The sequence below is a fragment of the Orycteropus afer genome, unplaced genomic scaffold (genome assembly GCF_000298275.1).
Source record: "Orycteropus afer afer isolate SDZICR_OR568_19922 unplaced genomic scaffold, OryAfe1.0 scaffold00066, whole genome shotgun sequence".
Classification (NCBI taxonomy): domain Eukaryota; kingdom Metazoa; phylum Chordata; class Mammalia; order Tubulidentata; family Orycteropodidae; genus Orycteropus; species Orycteropus afer.
The window spans coordinates 6,917,359-6,936,414 of record NW_006921653.1 but is presented as its reverse complement, the minus strand read 5'-3'; the positions used below and the strand labels follow the sequence as shown (position 1 = coordinate 6,936,414).

General features: G+C 39.2%; 1 protein-coding gene across 1 annotated transcript in view; it reads right to left on the bottom strand.

Annotated features, from left to right (window-relative positions):
• The window catches only part of LOC103196469 (ceruloplasmin), a 118,896-nt gene extending 108,532 nt beyond the window's left edge, over positions 1–10,364 (bottom strand). The window contains exon 1 of the mRNA XM_007940207.2: positions 10,219–10,364. Within this exon, the coding sequence (XP_007938398.2) occupies positions 10,219–10,364 (146 nt within the window). The remainder of the gene's footprint in view (positions 1–10,218) is intronic.
• Between the last annotated feature and the right edge of the window lie 8,692 nt (positions 10,365–19,056).

The following is a 19,056-nucleotide window of genomic DNA, read 5'->3' as shown; positions in this document are numbered from 1 at the left end:
GATTGCTGGTCTGATAGAGCCTGGTGGAACCACTGAGACTATGCCCCTAGCTGCCCGTCAGGTCGGGAATTGTATCCACACCTGTGACTTCCAGCCAAGCAAAAGACAGGCATATGAGTTGAACATTTACCTGAGGTAGATACACTCCTCAGAGAGAACAATCATGGGAGAAAATAGGGCTGCTTCTGCACCAGGAGACAGTTCAGGAGGCAAGAGGGCATGGAGGGATGGACACCGGGCAGAGGTAATTATCAGGAGGAAGTGGGAGGGGAGCTGTTGCATTGTGGTAAATTGTGGTCAATGTCATGAGACAAAGTGTATGTGACTACTGTATGGAAAGTGAATTTGCTTTGTAAATCTTCACCCAAATCACACACACACACACACACACACACACACAAAAGATTGAATTGTCAAAGACTTCATATTACTTGGTTTTATAATCAACACCAATGGAAGCAGCAGTCAAGACATCAGAAGACGTATTGTGTTGGGCAGATCTGCTGCAAAAGACCTCTCTCAAGTGCTGAAGTGTAAAGATGTCTTCTTTAAGACTAAGGTACTGCTAGCCCAAGCTATGGTATTTTCAATTGCCTCATATACATGTGAGAGCTGGACAATGAGTAAGGAGGACTGAAGAACAGTTGATGCTTTTGTGGTGTTGGTGAAGAATGCTGTAAATACTGTAGACTGCTGAAAGAACTAACAAATCTGTCCTAGAAGAAGTGCAGCTGGGATGCTCCTTGGATGTGAGAATGGCCAGACTTTGTCTCACCTACTTTGATCATGTTGTCAGATGGGACTATTTCCTGGAGAAGGCTATCATACTTTGTAAAGTGGTGGGTCAACAAAAAAGGGGAAGGCCCTGAACAAGATGGATTGACACAGTGGCTACAATGATGGGCTCAGGTATAGCAAGGATTGTGAGGCTGGCACAAGACCGAGCAGTGTTTCATTCTGTTGTACACAGGGTTGCTGTGAGTCGGGGACAACTTGATGGCACCTAACAACACCAATAACCTGATGAAAGGAGACCAAAGTGGAAGAAAACTGTGATAATTTTGCACCCAGTGTGGGATGTCAAATCCATGCTTGTGCCTTCATTTGTTCTATTTTTTTTTTCCATCTTCTGATTATTTGCTGCAGTTTCACACTTTGTTAGAGCAAAACAAAAACTTCAGGAAGACTCAGAGAGCTTCAAGGGCATTGGAAAAAGTGGAATAATAATAGCAGGACATGAGGGTATACTTTGCCCCTCAAAAATCAACAGCATTTGTGTAGACAGGAAAAGTTTATTTATTTGTTTTTTTAACAAAGAAAATTCATTTTACTCTCAATAGTTCATGCACATTTGGTTTCACAGCCTTGATTACAATCCCAACAATAAAAAGCTCTCCTTCCGTCTCCTCCCTGTGACTATCCTGACCCTGTGCCCTTCTTATTCCTGTCTGTCCAGCTTTTCCTCTAAGGAAATGCTGTCCTTCTGATGTGTCATGGTTGATTTCTCTAAGTGGTTCATCTCCCTAGGGTAGGTGGGTGTATCTCCTTGGGATAGCTGTTTTGCCTCTAGGCCTTTCTATTGTTTGGCTGAGAGCTAATCCACAGAAGTGAGTCCAGTTGAAGGCTGGAAGGAAAACCCGGGCTCATAGTTTCAGGGGTTCCGCCAGTCTCTATCTGACAAGTAATTCTGGTCATTTTTGTGATTTTGAATTTTGTTCCACATTTTTCTCCCACTCTGTAAGATCTCCAATTTTGATCCCTTTCCAAGCGGTTGGCATTGGTAACCAGGCACCATCTAGTTCTGCTTTCAGGGTCATGAAGGCTCAGGTCCCCGTGGTCCATTATATCCTTGGACTAATTGTTTCCATATGACTGATTTTTTTCACTGATTTTTGCTGCAGATGAGGGGAGACCAATAGCTGCGTCTTAGATGGCCACTCAAAAGCTTTTAAGACCCTAGTCACTACTCACTAAAGTAGGATATGCAAGACTTTTATGTACTGTGTTTTGCCAATTGAGCTTAATGTCCCCTGAGACCATGGTTCCAAGCCTGTAGGCCCAGTGACAGGAAGAGTTTTAATAAATATATGTTTCAACAACAGTGTCAGCAAAATGCAAGACACTGAAAACCACCAAGATAGAAAGATTCATCTGGTCCATACTGCTGAGAGGCCAGCCAGAATCCAAATTTCCATAAGGCACACAACTGTAGTTGAAAAGCTTACAGTGCAGAAGTGTGATTCCTTTCTGGACCAACCAGAAAAACCTGGGCCAAGCAATATCACACTGGCCAGTGTAAGCCCCAGGGTAAATTTTCTTCACTGTCTGGACACACTTCTGTTGCTAGGAGACAGGTCAGATAATATTCAAATTCTAGTCTGGGCTCTACCATGCCCTGTTGAGACACATTTTACATGAACCCAAGTTTTAAAGGTAGCCCTTAAATTTTAAGTCTTCATTTGAACAAACTGCATATTTATGTGTTCTGAATGCTACTCTATAGCACTTAGGAGTATGTCACATCCTAGTCCAGTAAATTGCAGCTCTGGTGGGCTGTGATCAAAGCATTTGGCTGCTAATCAAAGGTTGGTGTTTCAAGCCCACCACCTACTCCGTGGGAGGAAGATGAGGCAGTCTGCTCCTGTAAAGATTTACAGCCTTGGAAACTCTATGGGGGCAGTTCTGCTCTGTCCTACAGGGTCACTATGAGATCGAATCGACTTGATGACAGTGGGCTGGGTTTTTGTTTATCAAAATGCTTTCATTTCTCTGAAATTCTCCAGTATTAATCATTTGTTAAAACAGAAGAAATACTGCCTACGCTTTGGGAATCTTTTTTTTTTTTCCCCCTATACAAAGCTTTGTGTGGGTGTGAAAATAACTTTTAAAGTAATTAACCTAAAGTTATCATATATTCTGCTTTATAACACTTGGAATTCCTTTTAAATATGTTGTAATTTGCAATCTGGCTTTTCATTCTTTTCTTTTACTGTGAGACAAAATTAAGTCTTAACCAAATTGGGAAATATTTCAGATAGTGTGTTACTTTGGGGGAGGTCTATTTGCTTAGGCTCTGTCTCCAAAGGAACATCAAAGGGTCATTAGGGGATGTCTATTGAATTTCAAGGGCACAGCTTGAGGACAAAGGGTCAGTTACTGGAAGCTTGTGGAAGTTTGCCAGCTCCATATTCAGTCAAAAGGATCTATTTTATCCGCTCTTTCAATGAAACAAATAATTCACATTTAATAAGCTCCTTTCTACTCATTAAAATAGATATACCCCCCTTCCACATAACCACAACCTCCTTACTCCCCTTCCCATTTAAAAAGTAGCTAACTCCTACAATTTCTGGATGATTCAGACCTAGAAGTAAGTTTTCAACGGTAGAGGAAGTAAAAAAAAAAAAAAAAAAAGTATATGTTGTTGCTATTTGCCATTGAGTCTGACCTGACTCATAGTGATATGTGTGTGTGTGTGTGTATGTGTATGTATGTATGTATATAGCCTTTGTTGTTGTTGTTATGTGCCATTGAGTCAGACTGACTCATAGTGACCCCTCCTTGGGTTTCCGAGGCAGTATCACTATGGAAGTAGATTGCTTTATCTGCCTTCCGAGGAGTAGCTGGTGGGTTTGAACAGCCAGCCTTCTGGTTAGCAGTCAAGTGCCTTATGCACTACGCTATATATAGCCTTGTTGTTGTGTGCCCTCGAGTCAGACCCGACTCATAGCGACCCCTCCTTGGGTTTCCGAGGCAGTGTCACTACGGAAGTAGATTGCCCAACCTTCCTTCCGATATATAGCCTTAGGAAGATAATAATGCTACTTCCTCCCCTGTATTTACCCGTGGTCTTGGTTTATGTTTAGACATACAACAGTTACTAAAATTTGGCTATTATAGATGAAAGATTTCTGTATTCAGCATTCTTGGCTTCATCAATTGAGATATAGTGTTACTAGTTTTCTGTTAGGAGCTCTGGTAGCATAGTGGCTAAGACACTTGCTTGCTAACCAGATGGCTGGCGGTTCAAACCCACCAGCCACTCCTCGGAAGGAAGGTTGGGCAATCCTACTTCCGTAGTGATACTGCCTCGGAAACCCAAGGAGGGGTCGCTATGAGTCGGGGCCGACTCGATGGCACATAACAACAACAACAACACAACAACAACAGTTTTCTGTTACTTATAAGTAATTATCACAATTAGCAGTTTAAAACAACACCTATTTATCTCATGGTTCTACAGGTCACAGTTCTGTAGTCATGGCTGGCTTCCCTGCTCAGGGTTGAAATCAAGGGACCAGTTGAACTGAGTATGTATCTGGAGGCTCTGTGAGAAATCCACTTCCAAGATCATTAAGGCTGTTGACAGAACTGAGTTCCTTGCAGTTGTAGCTTTGAAATCTCTGTTATCTGCTGTCAGATGGGGACCTCTTCGAGCTCCTTACCAGTACCAGTTGTCTTCTGGATCAATTCTGACACACGGAATTCCCACGTGTGTCAGAGTAGAACTGCACACCATAGTGTTTATAATTTTTCAGAAGTGCATCTCCAGGCCTTCTTCTGCGATGTCTCTGGGTGGACTCGAACATCCAACCTTTCAGCTAGCAGCTGAACTCATTAACTATTTGCACCATCTAGAGACTCTTTGGCTTCTTAAGGCCAGTGTTATTCCTTCTCCAGTGACTCCGTCAGTCTTCAAGCCAGCAACAGTGCATTAAATCCCCTCATGCTTCAAACCTTTTTGACTTCCTCTTCCACTACTAGAGGGCTTTCTGTTTTTAAAGGGGCTTCTGTGATTCCATTAGGCCCACCCCAATAATCTTCCTAGCCTAAAGTCAACTGTGCCATTGGGTATAACATAATCACAGGAGTGGTAACTCAGCATATTCATGGGTTCTGGGGATTAGGGTAGAACATTTTAGATTGGCTGTTTTAGAAATTCTGCTTACTACATATAGGATTCACAAGGCCTTTGTCTAATATTAACTGGTGCAAGAAGTAGACAAAGTCTCAATCTAGGTATATGTAGTACAAATTTGAGTTATCGGTTCTATCATGGACAAAATAGAGTACCTAACTGTCCACATTTGTTTGGTTATGGTCTCAGGGGAAATAAAAATTATGGTAACAAAGTATGAGAATATGTGAAATAAGTAATAGTCAATTAGTTCCTTCTTAGAGGCTGTTTGTTTAAGGAGCACTTGTGGTGTAGTGGCTAAAGCATTTGGCTGCTAACCAAAAGGTCGATGGTTGGAACATACCTGTCTCTCTGTAGGAGAAAGATGAGGCAGTCTCCTTCCATAAAAACAAAACAAAACTCACTGTCATGGAGTCAATCCCGAGTCATAGTGACACTTCTTGCATTTCTGAGGTGGTATCTCTACAGAAGTAGATTGCCCAATCTTCCTTCCGAGGAGTGGCTGGTTAGTTTGAACCACCAGTCTTCTGGTTAGCAGTCAAATGCCTTAGGCACTACGCCACCAGAGCTCCCAAAAACCCCATGGGGCAGTTTTACTCTGTCTTATTTGGTTGCTATGAGTGGGAATTACTTGGTAACAGTGAGTTCAGTTTGTTTTCCAGGCTGTGCTGTGTTCTAATATTTGCATCATGCCAGCTGTGGGGCAGTTCTGCTCTGTCACAGTGTCTTGCTATGAGTTGGAATAGACTCCATTGCAGCCAACAACAACAGCAAAGCTATTATTTACTTTTGTTATTTGGCAATCTTGAAGAATGAGTCATTTTATTTTGTTAAGTAAATTTTCCAGACCATTGAAACTAGTAACTTTACCTTTTTAAAAATTGTTAAAACATTTTTGAAACCATTTTTGAAGGGGTAAAATGAATGTTTTCAGTGCAAGTTTTTCTCTTTTTTTTTTCCCACTGACAGCTAGTTTGTTTTAAAATGCTTTTAAAAATGTTTTATTTGCTTCCTTCTCCTTTTTTTTCTGAATGGGACACTGGAAAAAATACAAGTTTTTGTGTTTTTTTTTTCCTAATAATAATAATAGTAAAAATGAGTATTTATCTACTACTTATTGCATCCTGATCACTTGAGACAATAAGTATAACACTTAAGATTGTTACATAGGATGGAATGTTCTTTTTTTCTTATTGTCTAATTCTTTAGTCAGAATCTGAGCTGTTACTTCATATCAGTCATTGGCATGCTTCTAATGACATCTTCACTATACCATTTCTGACTTCTTTTTCAAACCTATAATGGGCTGGAAAACCAGGTAACTAAGTTAACAAGAGCTGTCTGTTAAGTAAAAGTCATAAAGCATGATGCCAAACCAAACCAAACTCACAGCCATCGAGTTGATTCCAACTCATAGCAACCCAATAGGATACAGTAGAACTGCTCCATAGGGTTTTTAAGGCTGTAAATATTTGGGGAAGCAGGCTGCCTCATATTTCTCCCATGGACTGGCTTGTGGGTTGGAACGATAGACCTTTTGGTTAGCAATCCAATGCCTTAAATACTACACCACCAGAGCCTTTTATAAAGTTCAGTAGAAAAGGTTTTGTGATAGCTGCTCCTATGCTTGAAGAATTTTTTCACTTACTTCCAGCTTCAGATCTGTTTCCTAGACATCACCAAAAAATTTCTTGCCACTATATAGCCAAAAAATGAGCTCTGGTGGCACAGTGAGTAAGGCATTTGGCTGCTAACCAGAAGGTCAGTGGTTCAAATCCACCAGCTGCTTTACGAGAGGAAGATGGAACAATTTACTTCCATAAAGATTTAGAGCCTTGGAAACTCAATGGGAGTTGCTATGAGTTGGAATTGACTTGATGACAGTGAGTTTTTGGTTTATATAGCCAATATGTAGCAGCAACAATGATGGGCTCAAGTATAGCAAGGGCTGTGAGGACGGTGCAGGACTGGGCAATGTTTTGTTATATTGTTCATGGGGTTGCTATGAGTCTGAGCCTACTCCACTGTACCTAACAGCAACCACACAGAGCCAATTAATTCTTGGCTTCTATGGGACAAGTACACACTATTAGTGTTTACTAATTTTTATTACATAAATGCCTTTTATTCTTATTTAAACATAAATAACTTAGGAATGAAAACTATATTTTATTGAATCTTTATTGATTTTTTGCTGTGACAGACAAAGCATTGAGCCAAGTAAATGGCAGTACTGAGTATAAGGAAATTCCTTCTCACTTCACCCCATTAGAAATAAATATTACTGGGATAGGAGCTCTGGTGGCATAGTGGTTAAGGCATTTGGCTGCTTAGCAAAAGATTGCTAGTTGGAAACTATCAGGTGCTCTGTGTGAGAAAGATAAGGCAATCTGTGTAAAGATTTACAGCCTTGGAAACCACATGGGGCAGTTCTACACTGTCCTATAGGGTCACTATGAGTCTGAATCTACTCAGACAGTAGGCAGTGGGTATTACTGGCATTCATGTTGTTGTTGTTATGTGCCGTCGAGTCGGACCCAACTCATAGTGGCCCCTCCTTGGGTTTCCGAGGCAGTATCCCTATGGAAGTAGATTGCCCCATCTTCCTTCTGAGGAGTGGCTGGTGGGTTTGAACTGCCAGCCTTCTGGTTAGCAGTCAAGTGCCTTAGGCACTATGCTTCCAGAGTTCCCACTGACATTCATACCAGAGAGGTAAACTCTATTTTCCTATTCTTTCCCCCAATCCCAACATTTTCCTCTTAAGACATCTACCAATACTTTCAGTTTTACTGTTCTTATTTCATTCTGTCTCCAGATTTATTCTATGGCATGTATGTCTACATGAGGAATAAGGGACAGTTTTTATGACACAGTCTATAATTTCTTCTGGCCTTTATAAATTAATTTTCATTTATTCAAATATTTATTTAGTGTCTACTACAGAATTGACTCAATGGCAGTGAGTTTAGTTTGATTTTGGTTTATGTTCTAGGTAAGGAGCTCTGGTGGCATAGTGGATAAGGCATTTGACCACTAGTTCTAAGGACTGATGACCAAGCAGTACACGATAGTGGAGTTGCTGCCATTTCAGTACTTAATTTTCTTCTTCATTGCCTCAAACTTTCAAGATCAACATTCAACATAAAATCAATTCTCTACCTAAGCTTTGTCTTGAACTCCCCAAACACCTTATATCTCAGTCTGTTTTTCTTCACTCCTTTTCAGCCGTTGCACAAAAAGAAGTCTCAATGGCGCCCCATGATACAAATCATGTTTGGGTGACTGAGCTAGACATTCTACAAATCTGGGACAAATAGGAAAACTTCTAGCTCTCCTCATCCACAAAAAAGTTTAGCACAGTATTGGCAAAAATGACTGAAGTTGTACTCTCTATTCACTGTGCAAATGTGTGGAAAAAAAACTCCACAGGCAGACTAACCACATCCAGTCTGGATGTGCATGAGGCCCACAGTGGTTATTGTTGCAGCAACAGGAAATTACTAGGCCAATGACAGAAAGAGAGCTGAACTTGTTTACTGTAAGATGCCCCACTTTCCCTTTCCAGTACCTTTAGCAGAATGGAGTAAAGAAGTTCATGCTCATTGTATAAATTACCTAGCATAAACAGACCACAAGAGTATTTAAAAACAAAGGAATGTTTACATGTCCCCACTGTACCAAATTTTTTTCTAAAGAAACTTCTTCACTCCTTTATTCTCTAACTTGTAGAATTAGAAACTTCTTTATTGAAGCATGCCTGGGCCAGTGTCTTGCAGATGGTTTATGCCCAATAAAGCTGATTTGATTTTTTGATCATGGGCAGTAGTAGAGGTGTGGTAGGTGGAGTCATGGAGCAAAACAACACACTTTTTTTTTTTTTTCTGTGTCTGATTTTTTTCCCCCCTCTTAGAAATAAACACAACATATAATTTACATAACATATAATCAACAAAAACACCGAATCCATACACAATAACACTTCTGGTGAAGCTGTGAAAATGTCATACACCTAAGAAGTGCAAGATGCACTGGTTTTATTTATAATAATCTTTAAGTCAGAAACTTCCTTATTGCATATTACTAAATTAATAATTTAATCTGATACTGTTATAAGCTACATATTTACTTTTTTGATGAAAAATGTCAAGCATATATAAAAGTTAAGAGAATGGTATGCACTCATCACCAGATTCAACAATGATAAAAGTGGACATATTTGTTTAGCTATATTTTAAAGGTACAATCTTAACAGCTTATGGTCATTGGGCTCATTTATGCTTTATCACCACTAAAAGACATTTTTTTAAACGCAGTGAATATTGGTTTTGAATGCCTATCTCAGGAGCTCTGGTAGCACAGTGCCTAAGGCACTTGACTGCTAACCAGAAGGCTGGCGGTTCAAACCCACCAGCCACTCCTCGGAAGGAAGGTTGGACATTCCTACTTCCGTAGTGATACTGCCTCGGAAACCCAAGGAGGGATCTCTATGAGTCGGGGCCGACTCGATGGCAAATAACAACAACAACATCTCAGTTTGGTAGTAAATGTTTCAAACATTAGTAAAAGTGCTGACTTCAGTATTATTATAGATAACTTTTGCTACAGAAAACTTCAAGGGGAACCACACTCTTGTTTTTCTGCAACTGAAATATGGAAATATTTAAGTTACAGAAAGCTTTGATTGGCCATAATAATAAGTAGCTAATTTTTTTGAGCATGTACAATTTGCCAAGCACTTCACTAAAATCTTTATAGACACTCAACTTCCAATCAGCCCTGTGAGATATTCTTCTTATCCCCACTTCACAGATTAGGACTCTGAGGCTGAAAAAGTTTAAGTCAATTAATTGCTTGGTCACTCAACAAGTGTTAGGCAGAATCCTATTTATTAAAACTGTATTTAATTTCTATGATTAATATCTTGAAGGGTTAAAAAGTATTTTATGTTTACCACAATCAGGTGAGTAGTGTAACATAACATTTAATACAACCATTATTTAAATTAATGAACTTTTGCGTAAATAGACAAATAGACTGAATCCCAGTGGGAAATGCAATAACAACCAAGAGAGATAATATGAAGCCAACACATTTCCCCACAGGAAGGGAAAGGATCAGAACAGCCTCTTGAATGAAAAATATTTTAGGATTTACAGGAGATTGATCAAAGTGTCTTGGGTTTCAAGCCCACATTTTACACTTTCCGTATGTAACAAATCAAAGAAATATTTCTTCTTTTTGGCTTTATTTCTTAAACTGAAAACGTATATATTTGTTTCATAATAAAAATTGTGACTTACTTGTCAACTGAAATAAGTTTCTTTTCTCCATTGTCAACGGCATAGTCCCAAGTTGTTTCAATAATTCCAATGTAATAATGCCTATCTTTTGCCCAGGCTGAGGTGCTGTACAAAAACAGAAAAATACCAAGCAACAAAATCTTCATTTTCTCCCCCTCTTGGAACTTTAAAAGCACTGAAGTGAAATCAGAAGCAGGCAATTTTGTAAGTAAGGATTTCTCCATTTATTTGCTTGGTTGACACAATTTAATGTTGCACAAGAGTGAAATGTTTGCTTAAAGCAAATAAAAATTTCCAATTCACTTCAGTTCTCGTAAACCTGGGAAAAAATAGTTATTTGCTGCCAGCCTGCTCCGATTACAAGTAAAACGCCGACAGTTATTGTTGGAGGCACTAGAGTGTGCGTAGCTCTGCTTCTTCTTCTATTCAGTGTGTGAATTCCAGAAAGGCAGAGACCATCTCTAAAAGCTTCCTTTATTCCTGCAACAATATGCAACAGTACAGTGCCCTGCACACAGTGAACTTTTACTAAAGCAGGATAAAATTTACATAAAATGAATTAAAACATGTAGCTTGTTACTATTTCTAGAAACCTAACACAAACTTATTAAGTTATGCAAGATGTTATTTAGTATGCAAAATTTAAGTAATTAAAAATAAAAACTTCATTTTGAACGATTTATGTATTCTGTGAGCGCTAAGCACAATTGCGTAGAAACGTTGCCAGATTATTCGGTATGGCTACTTGCAAATAACTAGCAGAGCATAACAAAGATTGATGATTCCATTTTTTTATTAATTTCTTTATCGTGATTAAAAAAAATAAAAAAAAAAAAACCCATTTGCCAGTTTAACAACTTTTATGTATACAATTCAATGACATTGCTTATATTCATCATGCCATACAATCATCACCATCATTCTTTTCCAAATTGTTCTACCACCATTTGGAGAAACTCAGTGCTCCCTAAGCAAAGATTTCCCTTTTCCTCCTCCCTCTTAGCCCTGGAAATCACTAATAAACATTGGTCTCTCTATATTTTTCTATTTCATATAAGTGAGATCATTTGTCCTTTTATGACTGATTTATTTCACTCAGCATATTTTCAAGGTTCATGCATGCTGTCATATGCATGACATTTCTCTTCATGGCTGAATAATATTCCATTGTATGGATATCCCTTGTTTTATTTATCTGTTCCTCTGTTGATGAACATGAAGGTTGCTTACATCTTTTGGCTTTTGTGAATAGTACTGCAAAGATCATTGGTGTACAAATTTCTGTTTTTGTTCATGCTTTTAATTCTTTTGAGTATATACCTAGGATATTTATATTTGGGTCATACAGTCATTCTATATTTAACTTTTTGGGAAATAGCAAAAGTGTATTTCACAGTGGCTTGTACCACTTTTTTATTTCCACTAGCAATGGATAAAGGAGCTCTGGTGGTATAGTGGTTAAGGTATGTGGCTGCTAATCAAAAGTTTGGTGGTTCAAACCCAACAGCTGCTCCATGGAAGAAAGATGGGGCAGTCTGCTTCAGTAAAGATTTACAGCCTTGGAAACCCAATGAAGGTTGCTATGAGTCAAAATTGACTGGATGGCAATGAGAGCAAAGGATAAAAGTTCCAATTTCTCTAGATAATTCCATCTTAATCATTGAAGAAATTGGCCATGAATAAATCTGCCTTCAAAAGCAAAGGCAAGACTCAGTAAATAGGAAGTGTCCTAATTTAGTTACCTGGTATGTCTCTCTTTGATGTGAACATGAATTTCAGAGTGGAAGACTTTTTTTAAAAAATTAAAACCCTGTCGTTGGACATCTAATATTTGTTTAAAAGTATAAAGTAGCTTTTTTTTTTTTTTAGCTGAAGAAAATCTTGACAATAACAGTACACATGTTTTGCTAAGATAAACTTTTTCTGTAAAATACCTCAAAGTATTATGTAAGTATTTGCCAAAGGATGTTTGCTGAAGTAGATAGATGTAGGAGAAAGTATCCTGATATTTGAACAATTCATTCATTTGACAAATATTACTGAGTGAGCCTAGTGATCTAGGCATGGGGATTCAGCAGTGACTAAAACACACACAAATCCTTATCATTGTGGAATTTATATTCTGCTTGAGGGAGAGAGATAATATACAAATGAAAAGTGAAACACACAGTATTGGAAGAAAATTTTATGGTGAAAAATGAATCAAGGAAGGAGAGTAACGAGTGCTGGGGAATCCAGAAGCATGAAGATCAAAATCTGCTATTACCACAGGACCTAGGGTAAGATACTTAACCTCTGAGCCTCAGGTTCCTACTAGGAAAAATCTCAGCCTCAGAGGCTTGTTACCCAAATTAATTGTAATGATTCATGTTAACTCACATCGTGGAAGAGTGCCTCCTGCCAGCTGGCAGTAATCTTGACTAAATATCTGGTATAGAAAACCAAGCACCCAGAATGTCTCAAGGCCTCTTTCAAGACCTGCCTTGAACCACACTGTATCCTTCACGACTACTGAGATGGGGCTAAAACCATGTCAAGACTCCATTGGTCAAACCCTATGCCTGCAAAATGCTGCTTCTTTGAAAACTTAGGGCCCAGAAAGGTTCTTTTTTTTTTCCCAATAATCCACACAGCGAGCCATATTTCAACAGTTTATTCTCCCACAGGGGGCATTTTTTCCTCTCTAATTGGCACAAAACCATCCTATGAGCCAGCAGCTGCCACTGCCTTCTCATTTTCTATTCAGTGCTCAAACACAATCCTGTGGGATGGAAGGATGGTGGTGGTGATCCGAGCACAGCACCCATCCCTAAGGTCACTTCTTTCAGCAAGTTCTACCAAAAAATTTTTCAGATGGTTGCTGAGGGCTCCAGAATGTGTACATGCATAGGCACCTTCATTCTGGAGGTAAATGAAATGGTTAATTAAACAGTATCACCTCTGACCCACATGAGTGGACATTTTCTAGTGTAGTGCAGGAAGGGTCATTTTCCTGTAATGAAGGAAGAATTTATGTTTCTGTCCTGTTTGTAATGCTCTTCCCATCAAAAGGTGTGTAGCTTCTCTGTGGCAGGAGGTAGGGAGTATGCTCCAAGCCTCAGGAGTGCTTAAATAAGGGACAGCAACTAGTCATTTGCAGAGTCATAAAAGGCTATGAACCTTACAGGATTACAAAGTTGGTACCTATCAAATATGATACTGTTAATTGAGAATTTTCTGAATTCAAGAAATGCATCCTAACTACGTAGACAAGGTTAAGATGAGAAAAGCAGGGAAGGAGGTCAGGTGAGGGGTATTGGGGTTACTGGGTGGGGAAGAGGGGCACCAGACGAGGCTCAACAACTTAAAGCATTGCAAGAAGGAGAAGAGAGTAATCTGGACAGGGCCAGTCTCTCTTCCTGGCCTGTCAAAGGTTTTTATCTCAGGACCCCCCAGGTATACCTCTGTAGTTTGTTATAAATAATTACTACATTCCCAAGTTAACTGTGTAACCTGGGCAGAGTTACATAGTACACATTTTAACTATTTTACATGATTTCCTGTTGCTGTAAAGATTTCTGGAGTAGGCGAATCTCATCTGCATCTAGTCTGAGGCTAGAATGGTTAAAGTCAAGGAAGTAGCCTCTATAGAGAAGATAGTTCCAGCTCATATCTATCGGGCAGGATGCAGTCCCTCCTTACTCTGCTATTTGTGCTTCTACTCTCCAGTTTCTTCTTTGTTCTCAAACTGGCTCTTAACCTCTGCTATATGCCAACAGAATTGTTAAGAAATAAACCACCAAGAAATGCTCTTCAATTTGTGACAACCAGAGACTGTAAAATATCAGCACTTTCTCTTTGTGACCAGTCAGACCACCATGTTACTTCTTTTTCACAGGATATTGTGCAACTCTGGAATTTTACGGGTGAGTACAGTCACGTACAGAATTTTGATAATGAGTATCCTGATTTGACCTAGTGTGGTGGTGCATGCACTGCTGATCTTCTGTCTTTTTTATTGGTCAGTTCATGATGATTAGGGAATCATTGCTCAGATTGGCCTTTGATTCCTCCATTCCCCTTTGGCTGCCCTTTTGTGGCTCACAGAACCGCTCATCAGCTCTTGGCATGTAGAGGGTTCACAACAGAGGACGAGAGAAAGCCTGGACTCTAATCTGGTTCCTTCATTTCTGTTCTCTCATTGTCTTCAATGATGTAGAAGTCAAAGCATGTAATTTATTAATTATGAACGAGAACCACAATACTTGAACTACTTTTACAAAAGATTCAGGACTAACTTAATTACTAGGCTTGATTATATAGGACTTCATTCAATATTTTCTTGAAATGCTCTCCTCCACTAACATTCCTGACCCTCTTCTTTCTTGCTTCTACACTAGGCTGGGTTCAGTATCTCTCCACCACGCTGGAGTAAAGTCCTGTGCATAGCTCTGACACCACACTGAACACTTCATATTAGAATTATTTCTTTCTGTGACTGTTTCCTCAATTAGACTTGAAATCAAGTCCTTGAAATCAAGGACTATGCCTTGATTTGTACAAATCCCAAGCACTTAGCATAATGCCTGACACATAGCTTAATATGTACTAAATCAATAATGCTAACTAAAATAACTTGATGGTACCTAACAACAATAATGGGAGCTCTGGTAGCATAGTGCCTAAGGGACTTGACTGCTAACCACAAGGCTAGTGGTTCAAATCCACCAGCCACTCCTCAGAAGGAAAGTTGGGCAATCTACTTCCGTAATGATACTGCCTCGGCAACCCAAGGAGGGGTCGCTAGGAGTTGGGTCTGACTCGATGGCACATAACAACAACAACAACAATAACAACAAACATAACAGTTGCTAACATTTATTACATGTTTACTCCAGGTACAGTGTTAAGGGCTTTATCGATTTTATTTCATTTATGCCTCACAACAATTTGTTACATGCATTAGTTTTCTGGTGCTGCTCTAAAAAATCACCACAAACTTAGGGCTTAAAACAACACATATTTATTATCTTACAGTTCTGTATGCCATAAATCTGATGCATATCTCATGGGGTTAATCAAAGTGTCTGTGGGGCTGCATTCCTTTCTAGAGGCTCTAAGGGAGAATGTTTCCTTGCTTGATCCAACTTCTAGAAGCTGAACACATTCCTTGGTTCCTGGCCTCCTTCCATCTTCAAAGCCACCAATGGCAGGTTGAATCCTTCTCACATCACATCACTCTGACCTTGTCCTCTGTCTCTCTTTTCCACTTTTGAAGACCCTTAAGGAACACTGATGGCTCAATAGTTAAGTGCTTGGCTGCTAACCAGAATGTTAGTGTTTTGAATTCACCAGCCGCTTTGCAGGAGAAACATGAGGCAGTCAGTCTGCTTCACTAAAGATTACAGCCTTGGAAACCCTATGCGGTAGTTCTGTTCTGACCTTTAGGGTCACTATGATTCAGAACCTACTCAATGGCAACAGAGTTTCAGGTGATTACATTGGATAATACTGGATAATCTGTCTCTTTTAAAGTCAGCTGGGAAGTAAGTTTAATTCTACCTGCAACCTTTTCAGATTCCCCTTTTCAGGTAAACTAACATGGTCATAGGTTTCAGAGTTCAGGACACAGACATCTACAGAGACCTCTTTGGGGGCACATTTTCTACCTACCACAATAGCTATTATTTTACTATCTTCATTTACTACACCTTTCCCAAGATCCCAAAGGGAGTGGAGATGTGGGGATTCCTCTGCCTGACCATGGAGATGCTTCAGAGTGTGGTTTGAGTGCATCAGAGTGTGGTTCCAGGCTTTTATTTATTTATTTATTTTTAAACTTTGATTGTGGTGAAAACATACACAAGACATTAGCTAACATGAAAACTTCCCCATTTACAGCCCAGGAACATTGGTGACATTTTTCATGTTGTGCCACCATTATTGCTATCATTTTCCAAATATTCTACCACCATTAGCATAAATTCAATGCCCCAAAAACAAAAGCTTCCCCTTTTCCCCTCCCTCCTACCCCTGGTTACCACTAATAGTCTTTTGTTTCTATATCTATATATATGGTTGTTTTTTTTTTAACCTATCTTGGAATTTTCCCTCCCCTCCCCTCCCATCCCTAGTAACCAACAAAAAAATTTTCCTTCTATGTGTAAACTATTCCTTGACTTTTTACAATAATGGACTAATAAAATATTTGTCCTTCTGTGATTGAATTATTTAACTTAGCATAATGTCCTTCAAGTTCATCCACGTGTTTTGTAGATTCTACATTATTCTTTAGGGTTGCATAGTATTCCATTGTGTGTATGTACCACAGTTTGTTTATCCATTCTTCAGTTGATGGGCATTTAGGTTTTTTCCATCTCTTTGCTATTGTGATTTGTGCTGCAATGAACACAGGTGTGCATACATCTCTTCATGTCCTGCCTCTCATTTCTTTAGGATATATACGTAGTAATGGGATAGCTGTATCAAATGGTATTTCTATTTCCAAATTTTTAAGGAATCACCATACTGATTTTCACAGTGGTTGTATAATTTTATGATGCCACCAGCAGTGTATAAGAGTCCCAATCTCTCCACATCCTCACCAGCATTTGTTATTTTCTGTCTTGTTGAACTTTGTTATTAGTGCTAGGGTATGATGGTATCTCATGATTGTTTTGATTTGCATCTCTCTAATGGCTGATTATCATGAACATTTCTTCATGTGTTCGTGGTTGCCTGAATATCTTTTTTGGTAAAGTATCTGTTCATATCTTCTGCCAATTTTTAAATTGGATTGTTTGTCTTTTTAATGTTGAGGTGTTGGAGTCCTCCTCCCGCCAATCTGTAGGTTCTCTTTTTACTCTTCTGGAGAAGTCTTTTGAAGCACATACAAATTTAATTTTTAGAAGGTCCCATTCATCTAGTTTATCTTCTGCTGTTTGTGCATTTTGGGTTATGCTTGATAGTCTATTTATGCCATAAATTAGGACACCTGAGTTGGGTCTGACTCAACAGCACATAACAACAACAAAATTTGCTCCTATTTTTTCTTTGATGAACTTTATACTTTTGGTTTCACGTTGAAGTCTTTGATCCATCTGGAGTTAGTTTTTGTGTATAGTATGAGGTATAGATCTTGTTTCATTTTCCTGCAAATGGATGTCCAGTTTTGCCAGCACCATTTGTAAAAGAAATTATCTCATCTCCATTTAATGGATTTCGGCTCTTTGTTGAAGACTACCAGACCATAGGTCAATGGATCTATTTCTGGATTCTCAATTCTCCTCCACTGGTCTATATATCTGTCATTGTACCAATGCCAGGCTGTTTTTATAGCTGTGCATGTGTAGTAAGTAGGCTTTGAGATCTGGGAGTGTGAGACCTCCTACTTTGTTCTTCTTCAGTACTGCTTTGCTTATCTGAGGTCACTTTACTTTCCAAATAAAATTAGTGATTGTTTTTTCCATGAGTTTAAAGAATGTTGATGGAATCTGTATTGGGATTGCATTGAATATATAGATTGCCTTTGGTAGTATTGACATTTTCTCAACATTCAATCTTCCTACCCATGGGAAATTCTGGTAGCATAGTGCCTAAGGTATTTGACTGTTAACCGGAAGGCTGGTGGTTCAAACCCACCAGCACTCCTTGGAAGGAAGGTTGGGCAATCTGCTTCTGTAGTGATACTTCCTTGGACACCCAAGGAGGGGTCGCTATGAGTCGGATCTGATTCAATAGCACATAACAACAATAATAACCCATGAGTATGGAATGTTCTTTCATTTATGTAAATCTCTTATAGTTTCTTGAAGCAGTGTTTTGTAGTTTTCTTTGTATAGGTCTTTTGTGTTCCTGGTAAGATTTATTCCCAAGTATCTTATCCTTTTGGAAGCTATTGTAAATGGTACAGATTTCCTTATTTCTTTTTCAGAGACCTCTTACTGGTGGAGAGGAATCTAGCTGATTTTTGTATACTGATCTTGTATCTTGTCACTATGCTAAATCTATCAATTAGTTCCAGTAGTTTTCCTGCTGAGTCTCTTGTGTTTTCTATATATAGGATCATATTATCTGCAAATAAGGATAGTTGTACTTCTTCCTTACCAATTTGGATGCCTTTGATTTCCCGTGGTGTAGTGCCTAAGGCATTTGACTGCTAACTAGAAAGTTTGGTGGTTCAAAGTCACCAGCCACTCCATGGAGGCAACACTAGGCAATCTACTTCTGTAAAGATTTACTGCCTTGGAAACACAATGGGGGTCGCTATGAGTTGGAATTGATTCGATGGCAGTGGGTTTGGGTTTTTTTTTCAGTTCTTGCCTTCGTGCCCTGGCTAGGACTTCCAACACAATGTTGAATAGAAGTGGAGATAAAGGGCATCCTTGTCTGGTTCCTGTTCACATGGGTAATGGTTTCAGTCTCTCTCCATTGAGAATAATGTTGGCTCTTGGTTTAACATAGATACATTTTATTGTGTTGAGAAATTTCCCTTCTGTTCTTATTTTTCTGAGAGTTTTTATCAGGAATGGGTGTTGGATTTTATCAAATGCCTTTTCTGCATCTATTCATATAATCATGTGATTATTTTCCTTTATGTTACACTTACGTGATGGTGTTCTGGTTATCTAGTGCCACTCTGACAGAAATATACCACCAAATGGGATGGTCTCAACATACAGGAATTTATTCTTAGAATTTGGAGGCTTTAAGTCTGAGTTCAAAGTGCCAGGCTCTAGGGGCTGGGTGAAAGCCCCTCAGTCTTGGGTTTCAGCTCTGCCCCCAGCTCCTGGCCCACTAGAGCTAGAGGTGTTTCTTCACTCAGACAGCTTGGCTGCCGAGGCTGCCAAGCCCAAGGTT